Raw genomic sequence first — 22,496 nt, forward strand, 5'->3', positions numbered from 1 at the left:
TTGAATTAATATTAAAAATGTACAAATTTGATTATCTTTTTATGTTTTTCGTAAGAATAAATTTTTACGACATTTATGTATTACGGCATGGCGTTGTGATAGAGGATAGAGGGCGAACTAACTCACGTGTATATCAAAATGGCGAATACAGCGGCTCTACTAAGGTGAGACCTGGTAGTTAACACCGTAATTCTATCGTTCTACCGCTCTATTTTTTCTTTTACTCGTCCAAGAGACTGAATTTAATGTTCTCATGATTTACAATAACATTAGATGTCGCTACTAGTACTACCTACTCGAAGTTAGGCAGCTTGCTTGACCCAGCTTGTCCTCAATAAGTTTCCAGTGACCAATACTTCACATACGTATGTATTACAATCATAACATGATTTAAATACATACGCTGGTAAATAAATACGCACATGCATACTTACATACATACATAAATACATACTCATACTATACGGATGATGTATGCACGTACTGCATTTGACATGTTATATGTATATATACGACACACACACACACACACACACACATATATATATATATATATATATATATATATATATATATATATATATATATCATTTGTTTTCAAGTTGAATATATATATTCAACTTGAAAACAAATGTATTCTGAATTCTAATTAAATTTTCTTTGCCACCAGTGCTGGTCTATCAAGCAGTATCCATTCTAATCATGATGATGATGATGACATCATAAGTGCTGATGAGGCTATGGATGACAACAGTGATGATGATAATGACAGTGAACCAGAGGTAATACAAAGTACTAAATTTACCAACCAAATCCAAAGTACCATGTGGTTGTCTGCAACCGTTTCAGTTTATCGGCACTCATTTCTGCGATCCATAACCCTAAGGTTATGTTGTGAATGAGAAGACCGCCTATGCTGTTAGAGGGCCACCCAATGTGTCCCAACACCAACTTGTCCCATACTCAGCTGTCAGTGTAGTGCTATTAATGTGACTCATCAAGTTTCATGATCAAGGTTGTTCTTAATCTGAAATCCTAGTATACGACCAAAGTAGAAAAATATTGTGACTGGGAAAGCTTTTGTCATATCCTTGAAATAGATAGCCAAAATTTTTAAAAATAATTTTGAACTGGCACCCTGGATAATCAACATCATAGGTTTCTGGCAAATTGGCACTTGATCAATAAAATGCTTGGAATAAAGTGGTATGTAAGATGAATAAATTTTTGGATGTGGACAGTAATATTTTGGTATAAAGTATCCCAGCCTCATCCATATGCAACCAAATAATACATTAGGAAATAGGATCTTATGAAGTAGCTATTAAGCATTGGGCTTGTTTTGTGTCCGCTTTCTTTTGAATAGACAGTAATGAGAAAACATTGTCGATGGCCTTACAATATTCTGTATATATACTGGGGGTTACTGTAGTTATATCGTGAGAATGGTTTTACAGCAACATCATCATCATCATTGCCAGTCTAAAATTTCACCTTTTACCATTGATATATCTCATTTTGGGGTTTTTGAAATTTTCTTTCACAGGATGAGGATGCCAAACACAAGAATTTGCTAAATGCCATCAGCGCCCTTGATGGAAAGAAAAAGTAAGATCAAGATTTGGATTTGGTTGCTTACTGGTTTTTATGATCATTTTGTTCATTAAGTATCTCAAATTGAATATTGATTTCATATTTGATACATTTCCCTGGAATGTTCTATGTGTTCTCTTGCGTAGAGATTTATATTTAAATTATGATGAGGAAAGTGGTAGCTGTGTCAAAATAACTAGAACAGCTTATGAAAAAAATAAATATTTTGCATGAAAATGCTAACATCAAAGAAACACACATAATTCATTTGAACCTGCAGTAGTAGTCATTAGCAAAGGAAGAGACAAGTTGGATCATCACAGTTTTAACTGCATCAGTGTCAAAGGTCAAATCTTTATTAAGGAGTAGTGATATGACAGTATACAGTGAAACGAGTGACGAATCAGAAGTGGTGATGTGTGTGTTGTGTAGGTTTCACAAGTGTCGTGTGTTTTGTGTCTGAAGGAAACGTCAACGATCAGAACCCAGTCAAGAAGTGTCGGTCTTCAACTTGAACACAAGTGCAGGTAAAAAAACCTATTGTACAAGCATCATGTGTTCCTGATATAAAAGACATAATCAATCTGCCAGGTAGCTTGCACTCGCAGTGAAAGATTTCTATGTAACTTTAATAGAATTTCTCCGATGTTGTAGCCCACATTTACAATTTTCCTACATTGCATGTTGGGAAGAGTCTGTCAGTTGTCTGCATATCTTGATGATTTATGATTTTGTATGCTTTGTACAGTAAATGGGAAATTAAACAAAAATATATTTCCTTGTATTGATCTAAAACTGTGTTTTTGCAGTTCATCAGATTTCTCACCATAAGATTTCCAGACAAAAGTCTGTATTTAAATGAAGGTTCTTAGCAATGAGAAAAACTGCTGAATACTTACAGGCTAACCTTAGAAAAAGACAACCCCTCGTACCGAAACAGCTTATACCAGTTCACTTTGAAATGAGAATGAAGTGGAATCATAGAAAGTTTTGATGTTATATTCTTTGACAAACTATTTTCCCTCTCTTTTCCAGTGACAGGTAAGAAAGTGAGGATTCATGAACTACTTGGAACATTGAAATCAACCGCCAGCCACGGTGAATTGAAAAAACAACTGCAGAAGATTCAGAAGAAGAACAAGAAAGTGGCAACGCCATTACCAAAAGTACAAGCTGATAGGGTAAGTTGAAGAGGAAACTAGAGACTCATCAATAGAAATTTATGTCCATGTTTTAGTTCCAGTGACAAATTCCAGACTAGCAAGATTACAAAATAGGTTAATTTTAATCCATCAGAACTTTCTTCTACACTTTCCTTTCGTAACCTCTTCATCATAGTTCAGTCCAATTTTAAATGTCTCCTCCAAGAAAGTCAAGTGTCTGTCTGCAACAAAGTCTTACTTTGATAGATACAGAAAATATGATTTTCTGATGCCATGTTCTGAAATGTATCTAAGGTTCTCAAAACTGAAGTATGATTGCTCATTAGTAGATTGTTGACCTCCAAGCATAATCCTCACAATCGTGTTGTCAAATGTTTCAAAGAGACACAACTTTCCAGTGTTATGGATACTATTAACCCTTTGAGCACCAAAGTCCATTTTTGTCCCATTTTTTCCTGATTTTTGCCAAAATTTGGTAAAAAACTGTAGCCAATGAAATGTGATATCCATTTAGTCCAAAATTACAAAAAAACTTACAGAAAAATTAATAAAAATTGGTAAAATGTTGCACTAAAATTTTGGTGGGAAAAATTACAGCACTCAAAGGGTTAATGCACCATCATTGTCAAGTCAATGTTTTTATCCTCATGTAACAGTTCCACTTTACTACCTAAAACCATGTACAACTTCCAGTGCCCAGTGATACTTAATGTCTTTGTTTTCAACTCACAGATCCAAAGAAGTATCGCATATGAATCAACAGTCAAAAAGATTTCCAAATGGGATCACATCGTTCAGGCAAACAGGAGAGCAGAACATCAAACATTTCCTCTGTATGAAGAGAGGTTGACGGCGGCCACAACTGATGACTTTATCAAGAGTTTCAAGGTGACAAAGGAAAACATACATCCACATATGTACATACATACATGCTTACGTATATACATGCGTACGTATATACGAACATACATACACATACATACGTACACATACATACATGTATACATACATACCGGTACATACCTACCTACATACATACATACATACATACATACATACATACATACATACATTCCGGTACATACATACATACATACCGGTACATACATACATGCAGTGTTCCTGCTAAGGCTTATTTGGGCGCTAATTGCGCAGTGTCTCCGACTGCTCTCGCAGTGAAATTTCATGTTTTGCACAACTTTAGTCTGTCATTTCAATCGGTATTAGTTTTGGAAACAATAACTTTAGGCGAAATGTGCGATTTCAGCGTAGATTTTACTTCCGCGTTTCGAGTTTAGTGCCCGTTGGTGGCGAAGTTGCCACCAATGTTCATTGTATGTTGTGACGTACCTCAATAAATTAGCATATACATGAACAGACCCAGCTGTGAGGCAATCAGGCGTATCTCTGGTTGCGCACCCTCTCGAAACCTCAGAGAGAACACTGCATACATGCATGCATGCATGCATGAACACAAATACTAGTAGATACATACATAGTACATACAAAATATTCATATGCACATGATGTAACATTTCACCAAAAGTTAATTTAGCATAAAAGTATTTTAGGTATCAGACAGTTGTTGTTTTGAAGAACGCATGACAATATCTCAGTGTCAACTCATGTATGGGTTGACTCGTATCTGTAGACCTTTGTTTTGATGTGGCTTAGTTGTATATCAATAAAGTTTCTATGTTGTTTCACAGCCTGGAAATTCCCTTGAGGAAGAGATCTACACTGTGTTACATGGCAGTAAGTTTGCTGAAAGACCAAATCAGGAACTCAGTCAAGCTGAGGAAGACGCTTTGAACGCAATGAGCGTTGAAGAGGTAATCTTTCTACATGATGTAGAATGAGTGCGCCCTCTATCTCACATATTCTTGCAGGCAGTTTAGGAATTCTTGATAATGTATTGCATCAGCCCATACTAGTTCATAATTAATATGTAAATTTTATGAGGGGAAACTTTTTTGCAGCAAGCACTCTGTATCTCTTACTCTGATGTGGTCTAACCACATAGATGTCATCATAGAATTAGTAGAAAGATTAATTTCTATGGAGAAAAATAGAATTTTCGATTTCAAAAAACTAAGATGGTGAAAAATTTACTGGCACCAAGAGCTTTAAAATGAGCCTTCCACAAGTGGTATCTCAGAAACGAATTGTAAAAGTTTGAGAGTCAGAATATCTGTCCCCGGTGCATTCTACCTGAAAGAAAACAGAGAGAGCATTTCTGTAAGACTGTTCACCAGGGTGTTGCTGTGGAGCACGTAAGTTTCAGTTATTATTTTCATCTCTTGCAGGCTCAAGAAAGACGCAAGGAATTGCAGAAAATGAGAGCATTACAGTCTTACTATGAAACAAAATGCAGAAGACAGGGGAAAATAAAAAGTAAAAAGTATGTGCAGTTGCCAGTTCATATGCATTTATAGTTCTATGTGTTTCTAGATTACATAAGTTAGGTAATTGAAAACCGCATGCTATTTCTTGAATTTGTTTCAAAATACTTATCTCAAAATACGTTTCTCTCATCTAGCTAAAAATTGTTAGATGCATAACCCTGCAGCATGATAAGTAACCTGTCTATGTTTAATGTCATGCTTATTCAATTAGCAAAAGCTGGAATTTGAATAAAAGGCAGAACACGGAAAAGCACGCACATAAATTGTCATGGAAACATGGGTATTACCATAAATGTTTCTTCACTTTGGTTTTGTTGATTCAGCCATCACATGACCGAACAGTACTTTATATTGTAGAGAAGGTTGTTCCTAGGTGTTTTTGCTGTGTAAACCTTTAAATATTATTCCTCATAAAATGATATGAGTCTGTCTCTTGTTCCATATGACAAATAGTGATGTCTAATTATGGTTGTAGATACCATCGTATCAAGAGGAAAGCCAAGGAAAGGTCTGAGAAAAAACAACTGGAAGAATTGGAACGGACTGATCCAGAGGCATATCAGCAATACGTACAGAAAACTGAAAAGTTAAGAGCTGAGGTCAGTGCTCTTGTTGTAATATTAAAGGCCCAATAACAAACCTTTGACATTTTTTCAGGTTTTTGTTTAATGAATCAATTATTATTACTTAATCTACTCCCACAGCATGTGGAAATATGATGTACTCAGCTTATTAACATTTTCTTGCATTTTTAATGTTGGTTATTTAATTCAGGTCGTGACTTGGATTCAGTTTGTCAACAATAACAACGCACATCCCACACTGACAACTCAACTACCTAGTATTTTTTATGTAAACTACTATAGAAAGTAGACCAAAAACTGCAGTTGATAAATCAAACATACCGTAAATACTTAAAAAGTTGTCAGCAGGTACCGTTACTGTACCTTTATATGTCAATGGAAAAAAGTCATAACTTCGATTTCTACTTTTTGTGTGCCTGTTGAAAAAATTCCAGTTTTGAAATGTTAGCAGTCATTATTTAAATTCCAAAAACATATTGCGATGAAGAAAAGTGAAGTCTTTCTATCTAACACAGTTCACATTTATATCATACTTTCAAATTTTCATGGTGTCATTTTGTCTCCCTTTCAGGAAAGACTGACATTGAAACACAAGAACACAGGAAAATGGGCAAAGAATGTGTCAAGATTTGGGAAATACAATCCAGATGTAAGTTGATATACCATCATCAAATCTTTGCCATCAAAAATTACACTTCTTGAAAATGAAGAAGACAATTAAGTGTCAGTCATGAAACCTTTCTAGCATCATTGGTGTAACAAATCTGGTTGAATTTGCAGCGAGACTGAAGATTAGTAGGCTCAAACCACACAATGTTACAAATCTGCTAATCCTAGAGGGTCGTTGCTTCACAAAGCTATTAGAGGGTCCCCCTAAGTAACCCTTAATATTTTAATAATGAGGGTCTGACCCAGTGTCAAACAACTGTTTTATGCATTTTCACACACCTCTTTAGGATTGAAGTGGTAAATAATTGTCAGAAAATATCAAAAAATCTCCTTTCATTAATCATGTCATTTTACAGCCTTCATACTCGCAGAGAAGTACGTGATGCATGTCTTTACACATAATTTCCAATTGTGATCTTGCTAACATGATGTCTGTGTGTCTCACAGAGCGTGAAGGCTGTTACCGAGCAACTGGAAAAGAGTAAGAGTCTAACCACCAAGATTGCTGGGACCTTTGAAGCAGACTCTGAAGAGGATGTACAAGATGATGAGGCTGAGGACGTTGCATCCATCAAACCTAGCCTCAGTGATATCAACAATCCTTGGTTCTCAGGGCAGCCGAATGTAGGAAAGAAAGATGCGAAAGATGAGGCAGGACCCAAGAACGAGAAAGCGGTGGGACTACGACTTCCCGAAATTAGAGCTGAGAGGGCAGATGAAGATAGCTCAGAATCAGAAGATGAGAAGGGAAGGAAGAATTTGTCTCGTCCGAAGCCAGTTAGAAAAGTGAGATTTTTTGATGAGCAGCAATCGAGTGAGGAGGAGGAGATGGAAGAGGTGAAAGAGGAGAAGAAGAAAGACTTGCAACCATGGCAACCAGTTGCCAGGCGCAGTTCTGTTGAAAACAACAAAGCTGATGAGTCAGATTCTTATGATGATGAGGATGATGATGATCAAACAAGAAGGCAAAGGAGGACTGCATCGACACAGAGCAGGACTAATGGCTTCCATAAAGATGAGACAGCCACTGAGGAAGTGCATGTTGATCCGTCCCAATTTTTCACCATCGAAGCCAAGACACTGTCCTCGGAAAGGCCGGATCTGGCCGTCGTTCAGGATGAGCTGGAAGAAGAGGATGATCAGAGACTGAACATCCAGGAGGCATTTGCTGATGACGATGTGGTAGCTGAGTTCTCCAGGGAGAAACTGGACCAAGTAGAGGAGGACAAACCAAAGGATATTGATCTGTCTTTGCCTGGTTGGGGAGAATGGGGAGGTGCTGGAATCATACCAAATCAACGAAAGAAGAAGAAGAAGTAAGCTCACTCACTTTCTCTGTAAACTTAACCTCTGGACTGTCTTGAATGCTGGAAATTTCCAGCACCATAATGGAATACTATATGCCTTGAGTATAGGGAAAATTCCAGCAAGATTCTATAGGTTACCATGGTATGTTTGGGATAGGACAACATTGGTAGTGGTTGTCAGGTGGTTAATATTTACAGCCTTTACTTAGATGAAGTAATCGTAGACAAATTCCATAGAGCACTTGCAATTAGATATGGCAGGGTGTTGAGCTCATGGGTGTGGAACCCATAGGTGTGAAGCCCACAGGGTGTAGAGCCCTCAGAGTGTGGAGTCCACTGGGTGTGGAGCCTTCAGAGTGTGGAGCCCACTGGGTATAGAACCCACAGAGTGTGGAGCCCACTGGGTATAGAACCCACAGAGTGTGGAGCCTAAAGAGTGAACCTATAGTCCCCCTTGTTCCCTTGTAATATGTCATTAACACTTGTATACTTGTATGGAGATATGAAAGTATTGGTAACCAAGCATTGTTTGATGTTGTCCTATCAGATTTGTCATCAAGGCTGCCCCACAAGCACCAAGAAAGGACAAGTTTCTACCAAATGTTATCATCAATGAAGACAGAGACAAGAAAATAGCTATGCATCAAGTGAGTCCATCAGCCCTTCTTTAGCATAAAATGATATCTTGTTGTTGTTGTTGTTGTTGTTGTTGTTGTACGTTATAATTATGAGATTCACTTTGAAACTAAAAGTCCAAGAGCTCAAAGGACATGCTGCTTTGTTACAAAACTCACAAGAACATCTGTTCGGCCACACTAAAAAAATGTATTTCCGGTAACAAGTCTTAATAGGATGGGTCAGCGTAAAATATTTTTATTTACTCATGTATTTTAAATGGGATGCAATTCATCAAAAAATAACAAAAGTTGGCATGCTTGATTTTTAAACATTAAAAGAAAATGTTTAGGGTCAGGGGGTCTCAAATAGGGTAGGTCTGGTCACCGGAAATGCAAAATTTTTTATTTGGCATATTTTGATGTTGGTTATGCAAAAAAAAGACTCCATGATACTGCTGTACCCACTCACTACAGGCAAGTTAAGGAGTTACTGTTCTGAGGGCATGCAGGAAATGTGTTTTTGGTTCTAAATGTGTAATAGATGTGGTAATATTGACATTGAGTGTGAAAAAAACATTTCAAAATGAAATGTTATTTTTGTTGTACACCAAGAAAAGGGATTTTTGATGTGTTTTTTGTATGTGTTGTAATTTCTCTTTCATTTCAATCAGTTAATATCACACATTTGCTTCAATTCTACTTCACAGGTCAGTGAACTGCCATTTCGCTATACCAGTGTACAGCAGTTTGAGCGCAGCATCCGTCAGCCTATCGGACAAACTTGGAACACAGAGTCGTCCTTCAAGAAACTGACCAAGCCCAGAGTGAGCACAAAGCAAGGTGTGATCATTTCACCAATCACAGCAGAGGAGGCTTTTGAAAACAAAGAGAAAAGCAAAGTGAGAACAGGACGCGAGATCAGCGCAAGTGGAGAGTTGAAATTTAGTGATAGGGACAATAAGAGACAGAAAAATCAGAAGAAAAATAGAAAGAAACAGAAAACAGATCAATGAAACAATAATGCATATTTGAATTGTAATATGTATAAAATCCATTACAAAAATGAAGTTTATATTCCTATAATTCATTATTCGCCTGTAGAGGGCAGTTGTACCAATCTTTTGAGTTCATTTGCACATGACACCAGGCATATTTATTAAAACTCAATGGGTTCATATGATTTTACTTGTGGGTTCATGTTTTATGTGGTTGATGCTTTTGACAGATATGGGAAACACACACATACACAAAGAGATCCGAGTCCAGTTGTTTCTTAAACTGAATAAAGTGCCCAAACTGACAGTGGTATTAGGTCATAACGATTGTAATCTATGTGACTTGAAGAAACTTTGATGGTTGTGCTGTCATTGAACTTGTCAGTTCTTTGAACCCAGATGATGACTACTAGTTGGAAAATGCAGCATCGTTTCGAGCATTAAGAAAAAAGAGGTTCTGACCATTACTAATCAAACTGGTGAACTTCTAATCTGAGAAAGTGAATCGAAATGCACACCTCAAAACCTGATTTGCATACACTCTGCTGTAGTGAACTTTGACTCTGTTCAAAATAAAATACCATGTTGCAAATATTCAAATTTGAAACCAAATTGTTTCACATCTACTTAAATTTGCAATTTAAAATTAAATTTGCAATTTAAAATGAACACAATTCTGTGTTAATTGGCTCCGTTGAACAAAAAAAAATCTTAGTTTTTCACAAAAATAAACATCAAAGTGACAACAATAATGAAGGTAATTACCTAAAAAATTATTGGAGAAATAAAATTATCTGACATTTACACAATCGGGTTTTCCCCAGAAGCCATACTTTTAAAGTTATATGTATCTTGTAACCATTGCATTGAAGTCAGGTATTCATTTTCATGAAAATACAGTGGACAGCTAGAAGTACACCACTCTCCTAAAGCAGGAAATGCTTCAAAATTGTCTGTAAATGCAGTGAAAAGCCCACAGAAGCCACTCTTTTCACTGTCAGTGTTACAATAGATAGTATTTTTCAAATGAGCATTTTCCTGTATTGTCCGTTGAGGGCAGGCTATATAATAGACAAATGTGGTGAAGTTTATTTAGATTACAAATTCGGATTTCAGCCATAGGTTTTTTGTTCAATTTCAGAAAATTCTTGTCGTCTTTGAAACTAGGAAATCGAAATCAAGTTTCCACACACATTATAAGTAAAACTTATCATGCCATTATGACAAAAACACCTTTTGAATTTTCAATTCTGACTATGAATCTTAACGGTGTATTATAATTCTTGAAACCAATTGCAATCTGATTCAAGCGCAAGTCGTCACGAAAATGGCGACATCCACACGCGGTGGTAAGGGAAACAAACGGTACCGCAGAGGGGATTCCAGAAACTCGCGTCAGTTTGAAGAGAAACGGGTTGGCAGCGCAAAACCAGTCGATGAAAACTCCTTCGTCATAAAATGCTTCCGGGAATTCCAGAAAGAGCTTGATGCCAAACACGACAGACATGAACGGATTGTCAAACTTAGCCGCGATATCACGATAGAGAGCAAAAGAATTATATTTCTCCTTCATCGGATTCATAGCGGCAGCAAAGAAGATATTTTGGACGAGGCTGAGACGAAGATTAAAGAAATAAACGACAAGTATTTCAGGAAAATTTCAAGTGAGTTGCATGGAGAAGATCCGTACCAATACTTGAGAGCCTTTTCAGCAGGTCTCCAAGAGTACATCGAAGCAGTTTCCTTCTGCTTCTACTTGAAACATGGGGACCTCATCGGCTTAGAGGAAGTTCAGAGAAATTTGAACTTCTTCGTCGATGTTCCGGCAGAAACGGAGACCAAGTGCAAAGAAGAGGAACCAAAGACAGCCGACGCAGAAGAGGCGTCAAATGGGGATGAATGTCAGATAGAACAGCCGAAGAAAACCCAGTGTCTGGAAGCAACCGTGCACGTTCCTCCTACTGAATTTATCCTTGGGATAGCCGACCTGACCGGGGAACTGATGCGGTACTGCATAAACTGCATCGGCAATGGCAACACCAGCTCACCATTCGGGTTGGTCACCTTCATGCGTGATCTGTACCAAGGGTATCAGTCATTTGGCAACCTAGCAACAAGAGAGATCACCCGGAAAGTGTCTGTGTTGAGGCAGAGCCTCCAGAAAGTTGAGAAAGCCTGTTACACTCTGCAAGTTAGGGGATCAGAAATGCCTGAACATATGTTAATTGATGTCATCAGCTCTGAAGGCAACAGAGAACCAGACTTTCACAGTGACATGTTGGAGTGACCCGATTGAGTGTATACTGTGTGTGTGCTCTCTCTCTCTCTCTCTCTCTCTCTCTCTCTCTCTCTCTCTCTCTCTCTCTAGATCTCTCTCTCTCCCTTCCTCCCTCCCCCCACACGTAAAAGCACACTTAAAGAAGACGAACACATCGAGCATTTTAGGTAACTGTTACTTGGGTATTATGAATTCACATGATCAGCAGTATTGTTTATAAATCCTACTCGTTTGATGATGAATTTGTTAAACTCAAGTAACAGGGACCTTATCAATACACTCGATGTGCTCTCATTTTTAGCTCAATAGAGCTCTGCAGTCCTGCATCAAGAACTTTATGCATCTAGGAAGGCACATGCAAGTTTTGTGCGTTATTTTACATCATGTTTGGTGAATTTATTATTGATAGAAGTTGGATACGTCCACAATCAGGAACATTATTTCAAGTTAAGAATTATTTTCCAAGGTCTGTGAAACTTATAAAAGGAATGTTGTCACAACTCTACTTTGATCAGTCATATCAAAGGCTGACAAATTTCAAAAGATTGGTTTCCAAAATATGACAATCATCCATTATGAGTTGTAGATAATTAAAACATGTGCATGGTAAACGCAATGTCTGTGTTTAGGGTGAGGATGTTTGGCTGTCTTTCGATTCCTGTGCGCAAAGATTGCACTACATGTTTTTATATCACAACATCTCGCTACATGTTTTTATTTATCGCAAAATATCATGCTATATTGTTTAGTGTGTACCAGGCCAGTGTGGCACCAGCATTACACCAGCATTCCTTTGACAGACATGTGGTTCAGCATATGATTAAAATAACATAATCATTTTGGATACACTGTTTCAATTCGTTGCATTCTGTTGGTTGCATCATTGACTTGTCGAGTTGGCACTGAACAAAGATTGATTTTAAAGGCGGCATGGGGGGGGGGTGTGTATGCATGATTTCATAGTGACACAATTACCGATTGTAGGTAAACTGATACAGAATGAGGTTTGATTGGATTTTCGCACTTCCAAACTTTCGTTTAGGGGAGGGGGATTGAGGCCAAATGCACTTGGTTGCGTTCATTGAGTGCATGTTTTAATTATCAACTGCCCCTTATGTATAGGATAAAGCCCGAGTACGAGGGCTCTTCTGGTATATAAAGTCCAACCCAACGATAAAATGTCGAGGCCGCAGGCCGAGACATTTTATCATAGGGTTGGACTTAATATATCAGAAGAGCCCGAGTACAAGGGTTTTATCCGACTTAAAAACTATCGCCCCTAACTGATATATTTTCGTTTTCAATGTGTTTACGTCAACCGTCCCCCTTGTCAATGTAACATGTTTAGGATATGAATTAAAACTTTTATTTGTGAAATATCCTTCCAATGTAATGGAACATCCTATAAATTCCCTAGGGCACATTATATAAATACCCTAGGGCACAGCAGATTTTGTGTTGCAGCTGGTTTCCGCTGTGTTACCAAATTTGAATATTAAAACGTACCAGATGTCCACAGAATATGACATGTTCACTTTTGATTGGACAGTTCTTTACTACGGCGCTTTCATTCGTTTCTGGAATTTGGTGACCAAGGCTTTACGAGTAAATAAAACACCCTGAATCGAGCACTCTGATTGGTCAATCAACAGTAGATAGTTTTTAAAAGACAAATAATGCTGCACATTGCACCTTCTCAAAATAGTTTAGATGTTCCAAGGTCTATGATTCTGCTTGGTCTCCATTTCACTGCTTCAACCCTTTCACAACAATGGTTTCACCCAAACCCATCGTCATCAATGGCAACTGTGGACCTGTTTATAGGAAATTTGGATGAACAAGTTAAAGAGACAAAGCCCTCATCTTTTCAAATGGTTTCAGTTATTTTATTTCAGGTGAGAGTTCTTTATATTGTTCTGCTTGCCAAGACATGTTGAATTATCAGTCATCAGAGCTCGCTACCCCTTACATGCTGATGGCATATTTAGGTAGCACAAATTATGTCTTCAAAGCATTTAAATATTAGATCTAGGCAGGGAGGAAGTAGAGATCTCACGACTGACAATTTAGCAATGTATCGGTGAGCAGAACAACATGATTAGCTACCGACATTAAACAAACATTAGCAAAATAATTTGAGAAGATTGAGACTCTCTGGCAAGGGATCTTTTTCATGGAAAAGTACAAGAAGTGTGAGTATTTTTCAGTGTTTGATGAATCAGCCGAGATGTCAAGCTGTATTCAACCAACTGAAGAATACAACACTGAGAGTGCATGTTATGAGAATTGTGTATGTGTATCATAAATAGAATATTTTACATGATCATGGACTCAGTTTGTTAAATTTGATACACCTGAGAACATTACAAAAGAATTATAAAAAACTATTAAGGTAGTATGGGCTTAAACTGAAAGCCTGAAACGTTTGTTCAAACTTTCCTCAAGGAAAATTTCAACCATTCTCTTTTGAAATCGAAAATCAAAATCAGGGGTTACTGTGCCAAGTTTGGTACAAAAGAAACAAATTACCTAATGTTTACTGATATTTGAAATTCAAAATGGCTGCCGTCCCTAAATGAACTCTGTGGGAAAGGTTTAGTATTTTATCTTATTAAAACCAAGACAGGAAACTTTTTGCTCACTCAGAGAGCTTTAAAATGAGCCCCCATAAGTGGTTCACCAGAAAGGTATTGGAGAAATGTTAGTCTGAATATGTGACCCACGGGTACATTATAACCATTTTTCTGTTACAACTGGTAGTCGGACTTTGTTACAAAATTAAACTCGTTGTGAGAGTATTTATATCTCTTGGTAGCCAACATGTTAGGCATTCTTGATTTCTCTTTTTTGTGAGTCTTTTATTTTTGTAAATTTATGTATCTCATGCTGCTTTCCTCTTGAAGAATAAATGAGAAATCTTGTAATTTTTTAAGGAGGTTGCAATAAATATCAGTCTTGATGAGTTTGTCATCCAGATGAGTCAAACGTGTTGATACTTTTGCATCTTAGAAATATGTTATATCAAACTTTTGTCATCCCATTTGTTAAAAGTGTTGTCATAGTGTGTGAAATTAAAGAAAAATTGTAATAAATTTGAAAACTAATTTACCAGTCACTGGCATCGTTCATATCATTTTCAAACATACACGTCATCATCAGTGATTCATTTGTGAAAGATATTTCACTGTCAAGGCAAATAACAGGTGGTCCAGCACTCAGTTGAACCTTTGGTTTTATCATACCACCTGTGTGAATTGCAAGGGCGCCCTCTACCGGAGACCGCAATCAACGATTCCCCACGGGCTGTGTGTGAACGTGATAAGGGCTACATGTCAAGGCTTGTGTCGGTGAATGGTCATATCCGGAGAGAAAAAAAGGTCGATTATCTTATTACTGGCAAATCTTTTCTGATTGTTTATATCATTTTGACTTTTTTCTGATGAAAAGTTGCAACTGTCACCGCACAGCCTATGGAACACATGACCGTGTTATTATTAGAAAGACAATTTAATTAAAAGCAAGAGTGTCATTATATATGTAAAGGGATATTTCAATTGGTTTAACATGCAGCCGTGTCTAAGTTTGTTGCAAGTACATGATACTTGTTCCATCTTTGACTTTTTAAAGATCGAAATCTATCTTTCTATTATCTAAGATCTTTAAGGTCAATTTAGAGCGAGTTTGAATACCTTGACCCCTTGCTCATACAAAATACGCTTCAAGTTGACAATCCGGTGAATAAGCAGTGCTCCGCAGCAGGTGGATGATATCGTTATCTTTTTTCATTGACCGATACCAAAGATAATTTTTGTGTTTCATTCCTGCCATTTCATGACAAAGTAGCAGTACAATAATAAAAAGGGGGCTGACACCAGCTAGAAGGCGCTTTATCGCGCGCGTACATGAATACAAGTGACTGTGAATTACATTGCGAGAAGAAAGCATACAAGGTGAAATGTGTGCCAAGACATGGACGCCATTTTGCTGTTTATCCCGAAGGCTAATACGATACTTGTATCTACCTACAGCTTCTGGAATCGTAACAGCTTGTTACAAAAGTTTCGCCTAATGATTACTCACAAGCCCAGGCTGAGCAGAATATTAAATTTGGTTTGGTATAACACTTTGACATTTTTTTTGGCTTTCAGTTTTAACACAATTCTCCTACCCCGATTTCTGAGTCCGTTGTCAATAATTTTCATAACGGTTAATTATTTCAATAGACACAAGTACAGTTCTGCAACAATGCAAATGGTTTGTTTAATTATTGTTGCACTTTAAAATGTGTGAAATATATAATGTTTGTTTTGTTGTTTTTTTACCCTAACATTTCATCCTTCACGAATTTCAACGTGCACTTTTTAATTTTTCCTGCATGTTTTTGCTCGACATTGAATTCTGATAATGTCAAGTGATGCAGGTCTGTGCATTAGGGTGAAAACAATACTAGCCTATAGTTGTATCCGGGGAGTTGTATCCACCAGAGTAATGAAACGAGAAATCTGTCACTTATTAAACTCTTATAAGTAAAATTTACAGCACGGAAGTATGTAAGTATTGGCAGATTTTGAGACACGCTCGGAAAAAAAAATCAAAACCGTCACAAATTTAAAGCGTCTGTATTCCGAAGTTAACGCCTCACGCTATCCCATATTTCCCCGACAGCAATTTTTTTTTAAAGTGCGTTGTTTCTATGACAAATTGTCAGATAAAGTTGACCGAATCGATATACTTTACGAGAGACTTTTGATGCTACTGGAGCCAACGGTACCGCACTTCCTGGTCATCGTCAGCGCTAAACTGTGTGAACATTGTAAGCTGAGCTTCACCCTGCTGCGCGTAACCCTGGGTTGAAAGGGCGCCGACAGTGGTCCACACTGGTCGTCTGAATGGCCGGAGCGACGATTTCACTTTGACTGCGATCATTATCATAAAGTCGCCCACGCCCATTGACGGGGCACGTGTGCGTGCATGTAGTACAATGGAATTTTGGACAATATTGACTGTTCCAAAAACGGAAGACGGTTTCAGGATTTATTTTATGCTTATATTTCATATTTGCTTGGAGTGAAAGTGCAATTAATCATACAAGTAATCGAGATTTAAAAATATCCCTATTTACTGAGAATTTGTTACGGAAGGGAATACGGAGTAAATCAAACGTGTATGAGTGAACTACGACAATTTGGAACAAGCTGTAGTACAAAAACTTCTCTGCCAATATCGTATTTCTACAACGAGCCCAAAAGAATTTACTTTTCATAACGGGCTATGTTTATAGGAAAATGCAAGCTAGCAAATAGTACACTGTATAATTAAAGTCAAATTACAATTTGTTGCTTGAAAATGAAAGTATCTGTATCGAATTCTTCATTTCTTAGAGTGGAAGTTCACATTTTATCGACTGCTATATGCGTTGTCTGCATAGTCAAACAGAAAGGATGGGAAGTCTACCCACATCCCGCCAAATTGTCATAGTGTGTGCACTTTTATCATGCCCTATTGTTCATTGTGTTGTGTTACCGGCGCAGTCCCTTTTGTTCCCGGCGCAGTCCCTTTTGTTCCCTGTAAATGTTTAAATTTGCATATGAAACGCAGCTGAAAAGACACACTGAGCATGCGCTTTCAAATTTGAGTTATTTTTAGGGCGGTTTAGCTGAGCTCGATGACGCCTAGCCTAGCCTGTTCAATGTAGAATTTTACTACGAACGTTACACACATTATTTAAGTCAAGAACAAGGATTATCTACATGGGAAAGTAATCTCCAAGAATCTTGCTTTCTTACTCTTGGAATATAATGGAAGCAAACCAACGGAATCGAGAAGCCGAGCGAGAGGACCTCGCTCGGACGATAGCGGAATGGAATGCCAACAGATTGGATCTTTTTGAACTTAGCGCACCGAACGAGGTAAGAGCCAACGCTATGTTCAACATTTCACAGGCGTGATTGAGTAGATATACAAGTTCAACGATAACATGGTCCTATTTATTTTCACACCGAGGTAGACTTTCGGTCAAGTGACATTTAAAACGATGTTTTTTGCGTCGTTTGAAACTAACCCGACAGGGTGGCGTACTACAAGATGGCGACTGCGCCCGCATATCGTGTATACAAAACTGGTAGTCAGCGAAGCCCTACCCAGGCAGAATTTAATCTGAACTGAGAAATTACGCAAGCACTCCGTGTCAAGTTATCAAGATTTCAAAATATGCGCTACCAGAACGATGATGTACTATCGTTTAGTTTAGTTTTATATACGTTGAAACGTTAACTTGTGTGAAAAATTGCCAAAATGTGACCGTCCTTGGCGTGGCTAGTAAACCACCGAAGGTGATAAATTCATGACCCAATCTATTATTGTTCAACTGTTCAAGGGAACGCGATCGTATTATGATCTTAGCCCCAATATGGCTACATGCCCCTGGAGACAGAAATCTTGTCAGGTTTATCGTAACGTAAAATCTGTCAACTGCTCAAAATCAAATTGTATGCAGCGCTGGTTTGTGCCAGCGAAAACATTTCTGAACACAGAAAGTGAACAATTTAATTAAAGGGGACGTGCAGCAAATCTTCGGTTGACGGCTACCAAATTTCAGGTGTTTTTGCGGTTTGGAAATTTAGGTGTTTTTGTGAAGGTGATACCTTTATGTAGAATCTTCTTGAAATGAAGTATTCTATCAAAAATTAGTGGATTCTCGCTATTCATTTTCTTGTACAACGGAGTTCAATATCCTTCGCACAGGTGTGTGCCCCTCGGCGTAAATACTACAGGAAACCCACTATTCTGATTCAGGTGACGTCGCCGCTATGACTCACGAACTCTGTCCGAATACTTGCTCGCTCATCATCGGGTGGAGTCCGCCCACCTCCTTCAAATTCTCCAAATATCATTCCATCTTGTTTACCTGCCGGCACTGAACGATGAACGTATAAAACGTCATGCCAGGGTCATTACAAGCTCACACTAGCAGCACTACAGGAAGTGCCGTAATAAATAATTACCTCAACACTCTGTCTATAAGACATATACCTACGTCTAATATGTATATGTTATCTGTAACGGATGTGTTACATACACAATAGGGAAGTCATTGGTTGAGTCAGGAAACACCCTTGTCTTGTGGATGTTAGCTAGTCCAAACCTACGGTAATGTTTTAGCCTGATATCTGCAACAGGTAGGGGAGATGAACTAGTTGTCGCTGTTTACATAAGGTTCGACAAAATAGTTTCTCCCTGTATTGATTTGTCAATATTGAATGTCTGCTTTATGAGTCAGAGCATCGTTATAAGTAAGAGTTTGAAAATAAATGCTTAATTCATGTTTAATTTAATCTAATTTTCCTTTCAGATTAACACAGTTATTGTTAATGTGTTTAATGATTCATCATCAAAATTGAGTATTTCGCAAGGTCATATAGTCAAACCCCAGTGATTCATGACAGAACTGCTCTTTTGAAAGAAGATGCATTCTGGTATAAAACCTCCAGAAGATTGAGAGTGTAATGAATCTTTACTATTCAGCACTGTGCCACAGTGTGAATTATTTTGTTACAGTATGGCATATGGCTTAACAAAAATGGACATTCCAATATATCATAATGTATATTAAATGGCACAGTTATCATCAAAATTTCCACAACAATTTTGTCATCTAGCATTCATCATCTGGACACAATTGTTTCTGCCATAGCTTAGCCAGAGACTGGCTCAATATCTCAGCAAAAGTCTACCGAGTCATACCTCCAAAAGCTTTACCAAATAATGCTATAGATGAACATGTAAATTTTATACAGAATACTGCAAATGTTATCATAGAGCCTCGAGGATTTTTTAAAAACTGCCACACCCATCAAGAATTTTTGGTAACTGTTTCTTAGTCTAGAGAGTGATATGCATTGAGAATCTAGACACAGTTTGAATGATTCTGTATTCATATCAAAGGAATGTGTCTAGGAACTTTTGAAGTACACGTAAATTGTCTTTGTTCTTCTATGTAAGACTATAGTAGAAGCCAACTTTCATATTCTACCATGAAGCAGTCTTATGTCAGTTTGTCTGCACCACTTTACATGTAAATGGAAACTTGCCAATGCATCAAATAATTCAGATAGGGTGTCACTTTAATGTACAGATACATACAATAAACATTTTTCAAACTGTTTTGTAATTTATGCCTCTGCAAAGAGACTCTGTCAAGGAGTCATGCCATTCTTCACTGTCCAAAAATGAGAACAATATTAGCCTTTGTCCCTTTAAATTTGTTACTGGAAACATAATGTGACATTCTGTCATTATTTGTATTTCATTGTGCTGAACAGAGTTGTAAAGGAATAATTTAACTGCCAAGTATATAAATGTACATGTATTATTCATTGAAGGTTTATGATATATTTATTCACCAAGATATATTTATGATATCCACCAAGTGAAACAATCATGTTTGGACATCTGTCAGGAGTCTGCCAGTTCAGTCACCACCAGTAAAGTATTAACTGATATAACAAAGATGGTAGACCCTTCACATGGATTTAAAAAATGGTCAAGCTAAATAAGTACTACATACATATATTTGTACAAGGATCTTTTGTGACTAACACACGATATCTTAGATCCTTCTGAAGCATTCGATTGATGACTTTGATCACATTCTTCAGCTTGTACTGAAGTAGGTCAGAAGGGAAAATATTTTGATGTAATGGGCAGTAGTCTCTCTTTATGCTTGGTATTTATGAAGATATGACACCAAAGGAAGTGGTTTAGATGTGCCAAATTTCATCTAACGGCAAAAGTTTTCTACAAACTAGCCTTTCATTTTAGTGTGATTTTGACATACATCAAAAACCAATTTTAAACCATAGTCCCCGTGCCTTAACCGTTGTGAATTAGAATCCAAGGCCAAAGTAGGACTTTCTTTATTTTTAGTCCCATTCTCATCAGAGAAACTTTGCCAAATCAGACACCAGGAGATTCACTGGCAAAGTCAACATAGAGTCATGACTTTGAATACATGCCGTCAGATTATATGTAAAAGTCCATGGATATAATGATGTTAATCAAGGGCTTCATTCACACAGTGGAAGGGGTACATGCTGTTTCAAACTACTGCAGTGAATTTTAATTTTAGAACAGACTTTTGTAAAGGGGTATTAACTATTCTGTACCCTAGGTGTGCAAAAAATTCAAATGCCCATTTATTGTCAGTGTCCAATGACGTACAAGCACTTCATTCAGATGAAAGAAAGTGAAAAAAAGTTTGTTTTGAGTGTTAACATGTTCACAAGGCTAACACTGCTCAAGCGTGAGCTGCTGCTTAGCAAATTACAGTTGCATATTTGTTGGGTAAAATTCAACTCGTTCACCAATCGGTTGCAAGTCATTCAGAATACGACTGGAAAGATCAGTCAAATTTTCATAGCAGCTCCCAGACAAAGCTTCATCAAAATTGCATGAGATCCGCTGAAATTTTTATGAGTACATGTACTAGTTCTGACCAGCCAGAGTTCAGAAAATGGTGGTATCAAGTTTTTGGTTGCCATGTTTAAAAGCGGTCTCAGTGAAGTGATCAGTCAGTGACTTGCTGCCTAGCCGTTTCCATAGCAGTCAACTTCAAACCATGGAACAAACAGTTTTCCTGATTCCTGCTTCAAGTTTATATCAACAAATAAGTCTACTACTCCATGGATGTGTAAGGCACCAAGGCGTTGTTCCATGCTATTCCATGGCACTTTTCCCGACAAAACACAGAATGATATTCAGGAATTATATTTTCCAAACATGTCCCGACAGGGAGCCAGGGTTTGTAATACAAGCAGTGTTTACTCTGCCCAGTTAGCTGTGACCTTGTTGAGAGGGGTCGGCTGGTTAACTTGGGGTGTGTCCCAGCCTTCCTTATAGTACAGTTAATGCAAACGATATACTGTACCTGTTGACATTGATATGGCTGCATGAAAAATGATACTGAAGTACAGAGGGACAATGTACAACAATATATGTGTACGCGGGCTGAACAATTCCCCAAGACAATTGCAGAAAGATCACACATATTCAAACTTTCATTTTTCCTGTGAGTGGAAAAACACTCAAAACCTACAGACCACTATGTAAACAAACTGCACAATTACCCTGTGTGACCAGATTTTCAGTGAACTGATTAGGCTGATTGTGTTTTCATACCAGAAATTACCTCTCTCAGTAAGCCAATGTCAATATTTTTGTAAGAATTATCACAGTGGAATCTATTTTTACATCACTCTCTGTACATGTTTTCGCAGATTAGAATTATTTTTGTCTTTGTAAGATGTTGTTCTTTTGCAAAGCATAGCTTTATCATTATTGCTCGACAGTATCTTCACCATTGCTTTCTTCACATGTCTAAGCAATGAAGATTTTTTTTTACAGTTCTCTCTTGGTACAGATTATATTCAGTTAATATCACAGAAGTCGGTTTGAATTACTCCAACATATGACTTTAATCAAATTTCATGTTACAGTGCTCCGGAAGTACCTCGGTATATGCCCTTTGCAAGCAGTAAAGAAATTATTGTTTCATTTTATCAGATATATGATTCCCTTTATGATTTCTGTACCCCTTATCCTGCCAGACCTATCACTTCTCTGTCTACAAAGTCACTGTAAAGTTGTATTGAGCAAAATGTACATATATTTTCACCATTATGACATTGTGTGATATAGCTGGTGACATCAGCAAAAATCGGATTTACGGTATCTATGTTTTCAGGATCCAAGTTCAAATCTTTGTTAAAATGCAACATATAGGATATGTCATGCTTTACTGGTTTATGTAATTAAATCAACTTGACCCAATGGAAATATGAACTTGGCAGGATAAAGGGAGGCAATAGCCACACACAGCCACCTTCAT

The 22,496-nt window shown here is 37.5% G+C and overlaps 3 protein-coding genes across 5 annotated transcripts in view; all 3 read left to right on the plus strand.

Annotated features, from left to right (window-relative positions):
• Positions 1-29: 29 nt before the first annotated feature.
• LOC139142132 (U3 small nucleolar RNA-associated protein 14 homolog A-like) lies at positions 30-9,518 on the plus strand. The gene is made up of 13 exons (XM_070711966.1): positions 30-164; positions 671-782; positions 1,547-1,608; positions 2,059-2,120; positions 2,629-2,774; positions 3,489-3,644; positions 4,466-4,588; positions 5,063-5,157; positions 5,637-5,760; positions 6,317-6,394; positions 6,862-7,730; positions 8,269-8,368; positions 9,046-9,518. The coding sequence occupies exons 1-13, from the start codon at positions 139-141 to the stop codon at positions 9,349-9,351; spliced, it is 2,259 nt and encodes a 752-aa protein (XP_070568067.1). The 5' UTR covers positions 30-138; the 3' UTR covers positions 9,352-9,518.
• A 1,102-nt stretch (positions 9,519-10,620) lies between these two features.
• LOC139142133 (translin-associated protein X-like) lies at positions 10,621-14,581 on the plus strand. The gene has a single exon (XM_070711967.1). It carries the CDS (start codon positions 10,661-10,663, stop codon positions 11,618-11,620), a length of 960 nt encoding a protein of 319 aa, XP_070568068.1. The 5' UTR covers positions 10,621-10,660; the 3' UTR covers positions 11,621-14,581.
• A 2,647-nt stretch (positions 14,582-17,228) lies between these two features.
• The window catches only part of LOC139142134 (afadin-like), a 57,085-nt gene continuing 51,817 nt past the window's right edge, over positions 17,229-22,496 (plus strand). For 2 of the 3 annotated variants that reach the window (XM_070711968.1, XM_070711971.1), the window contains exon 1: positions 17,229-17,520. In XM_070711968.1, the coding sequence (XP_070568069.1) occupies positions 17,410-17,520 (111 nt within the window). In that variant the 5' untranslated portion in view covers positions 17,229-17,409. The remainder of the gene's footprint in view (positions 17,521-22,496) is intronic. The other variant, XM_070711970.1, reaches the window with a different exon arrangement.

This window comes from Ptychodera flava, chromosome 10 (assembly GCF_041260155.1).
Source record: "Ptychodera flava strain L36383 chromosome 10, AS_Pfla_20210202, whole genome shotgun sequence".
In the NCBI taxonomy this organism is placed as follows: domain Eukaryota; kingdom Metazoa; phylum Hemichordata; class Enteropneusta; family Ptychoderidae; genus Ptychodera; species Ptychodera flava.

Bases quoted from the DNA above. Each gene is read 5' to 3' on its own strand.
- LOC139142133 (XM_070711967.1), top strand. From the start codon at position 10,661: ATGGCGACATCCACACGCGGTGGTAAGGGAAACAAACGGTACCGCAGA.
- LOC139142132 (XM_070711966.1), top strand. From the start codon at position 139: ATGGCGAATACAGCGGCTCTACTAAG. The intron at 3,645-4,465 runs GTGACAAAGGAA...GTTGTTTCACAG, and splicing joins ACTTTATCAAGAGTTTCAAG to CCTGGAAATTCCCTTGAGGA. The intron at 7,731-8,268 runs GTAAGCTCACTC...TTGTCCTATCAG, and splicing joins CAACGAAAGAAGAAGAAGAA to ATTTGTCATCAAGGCTGCCC.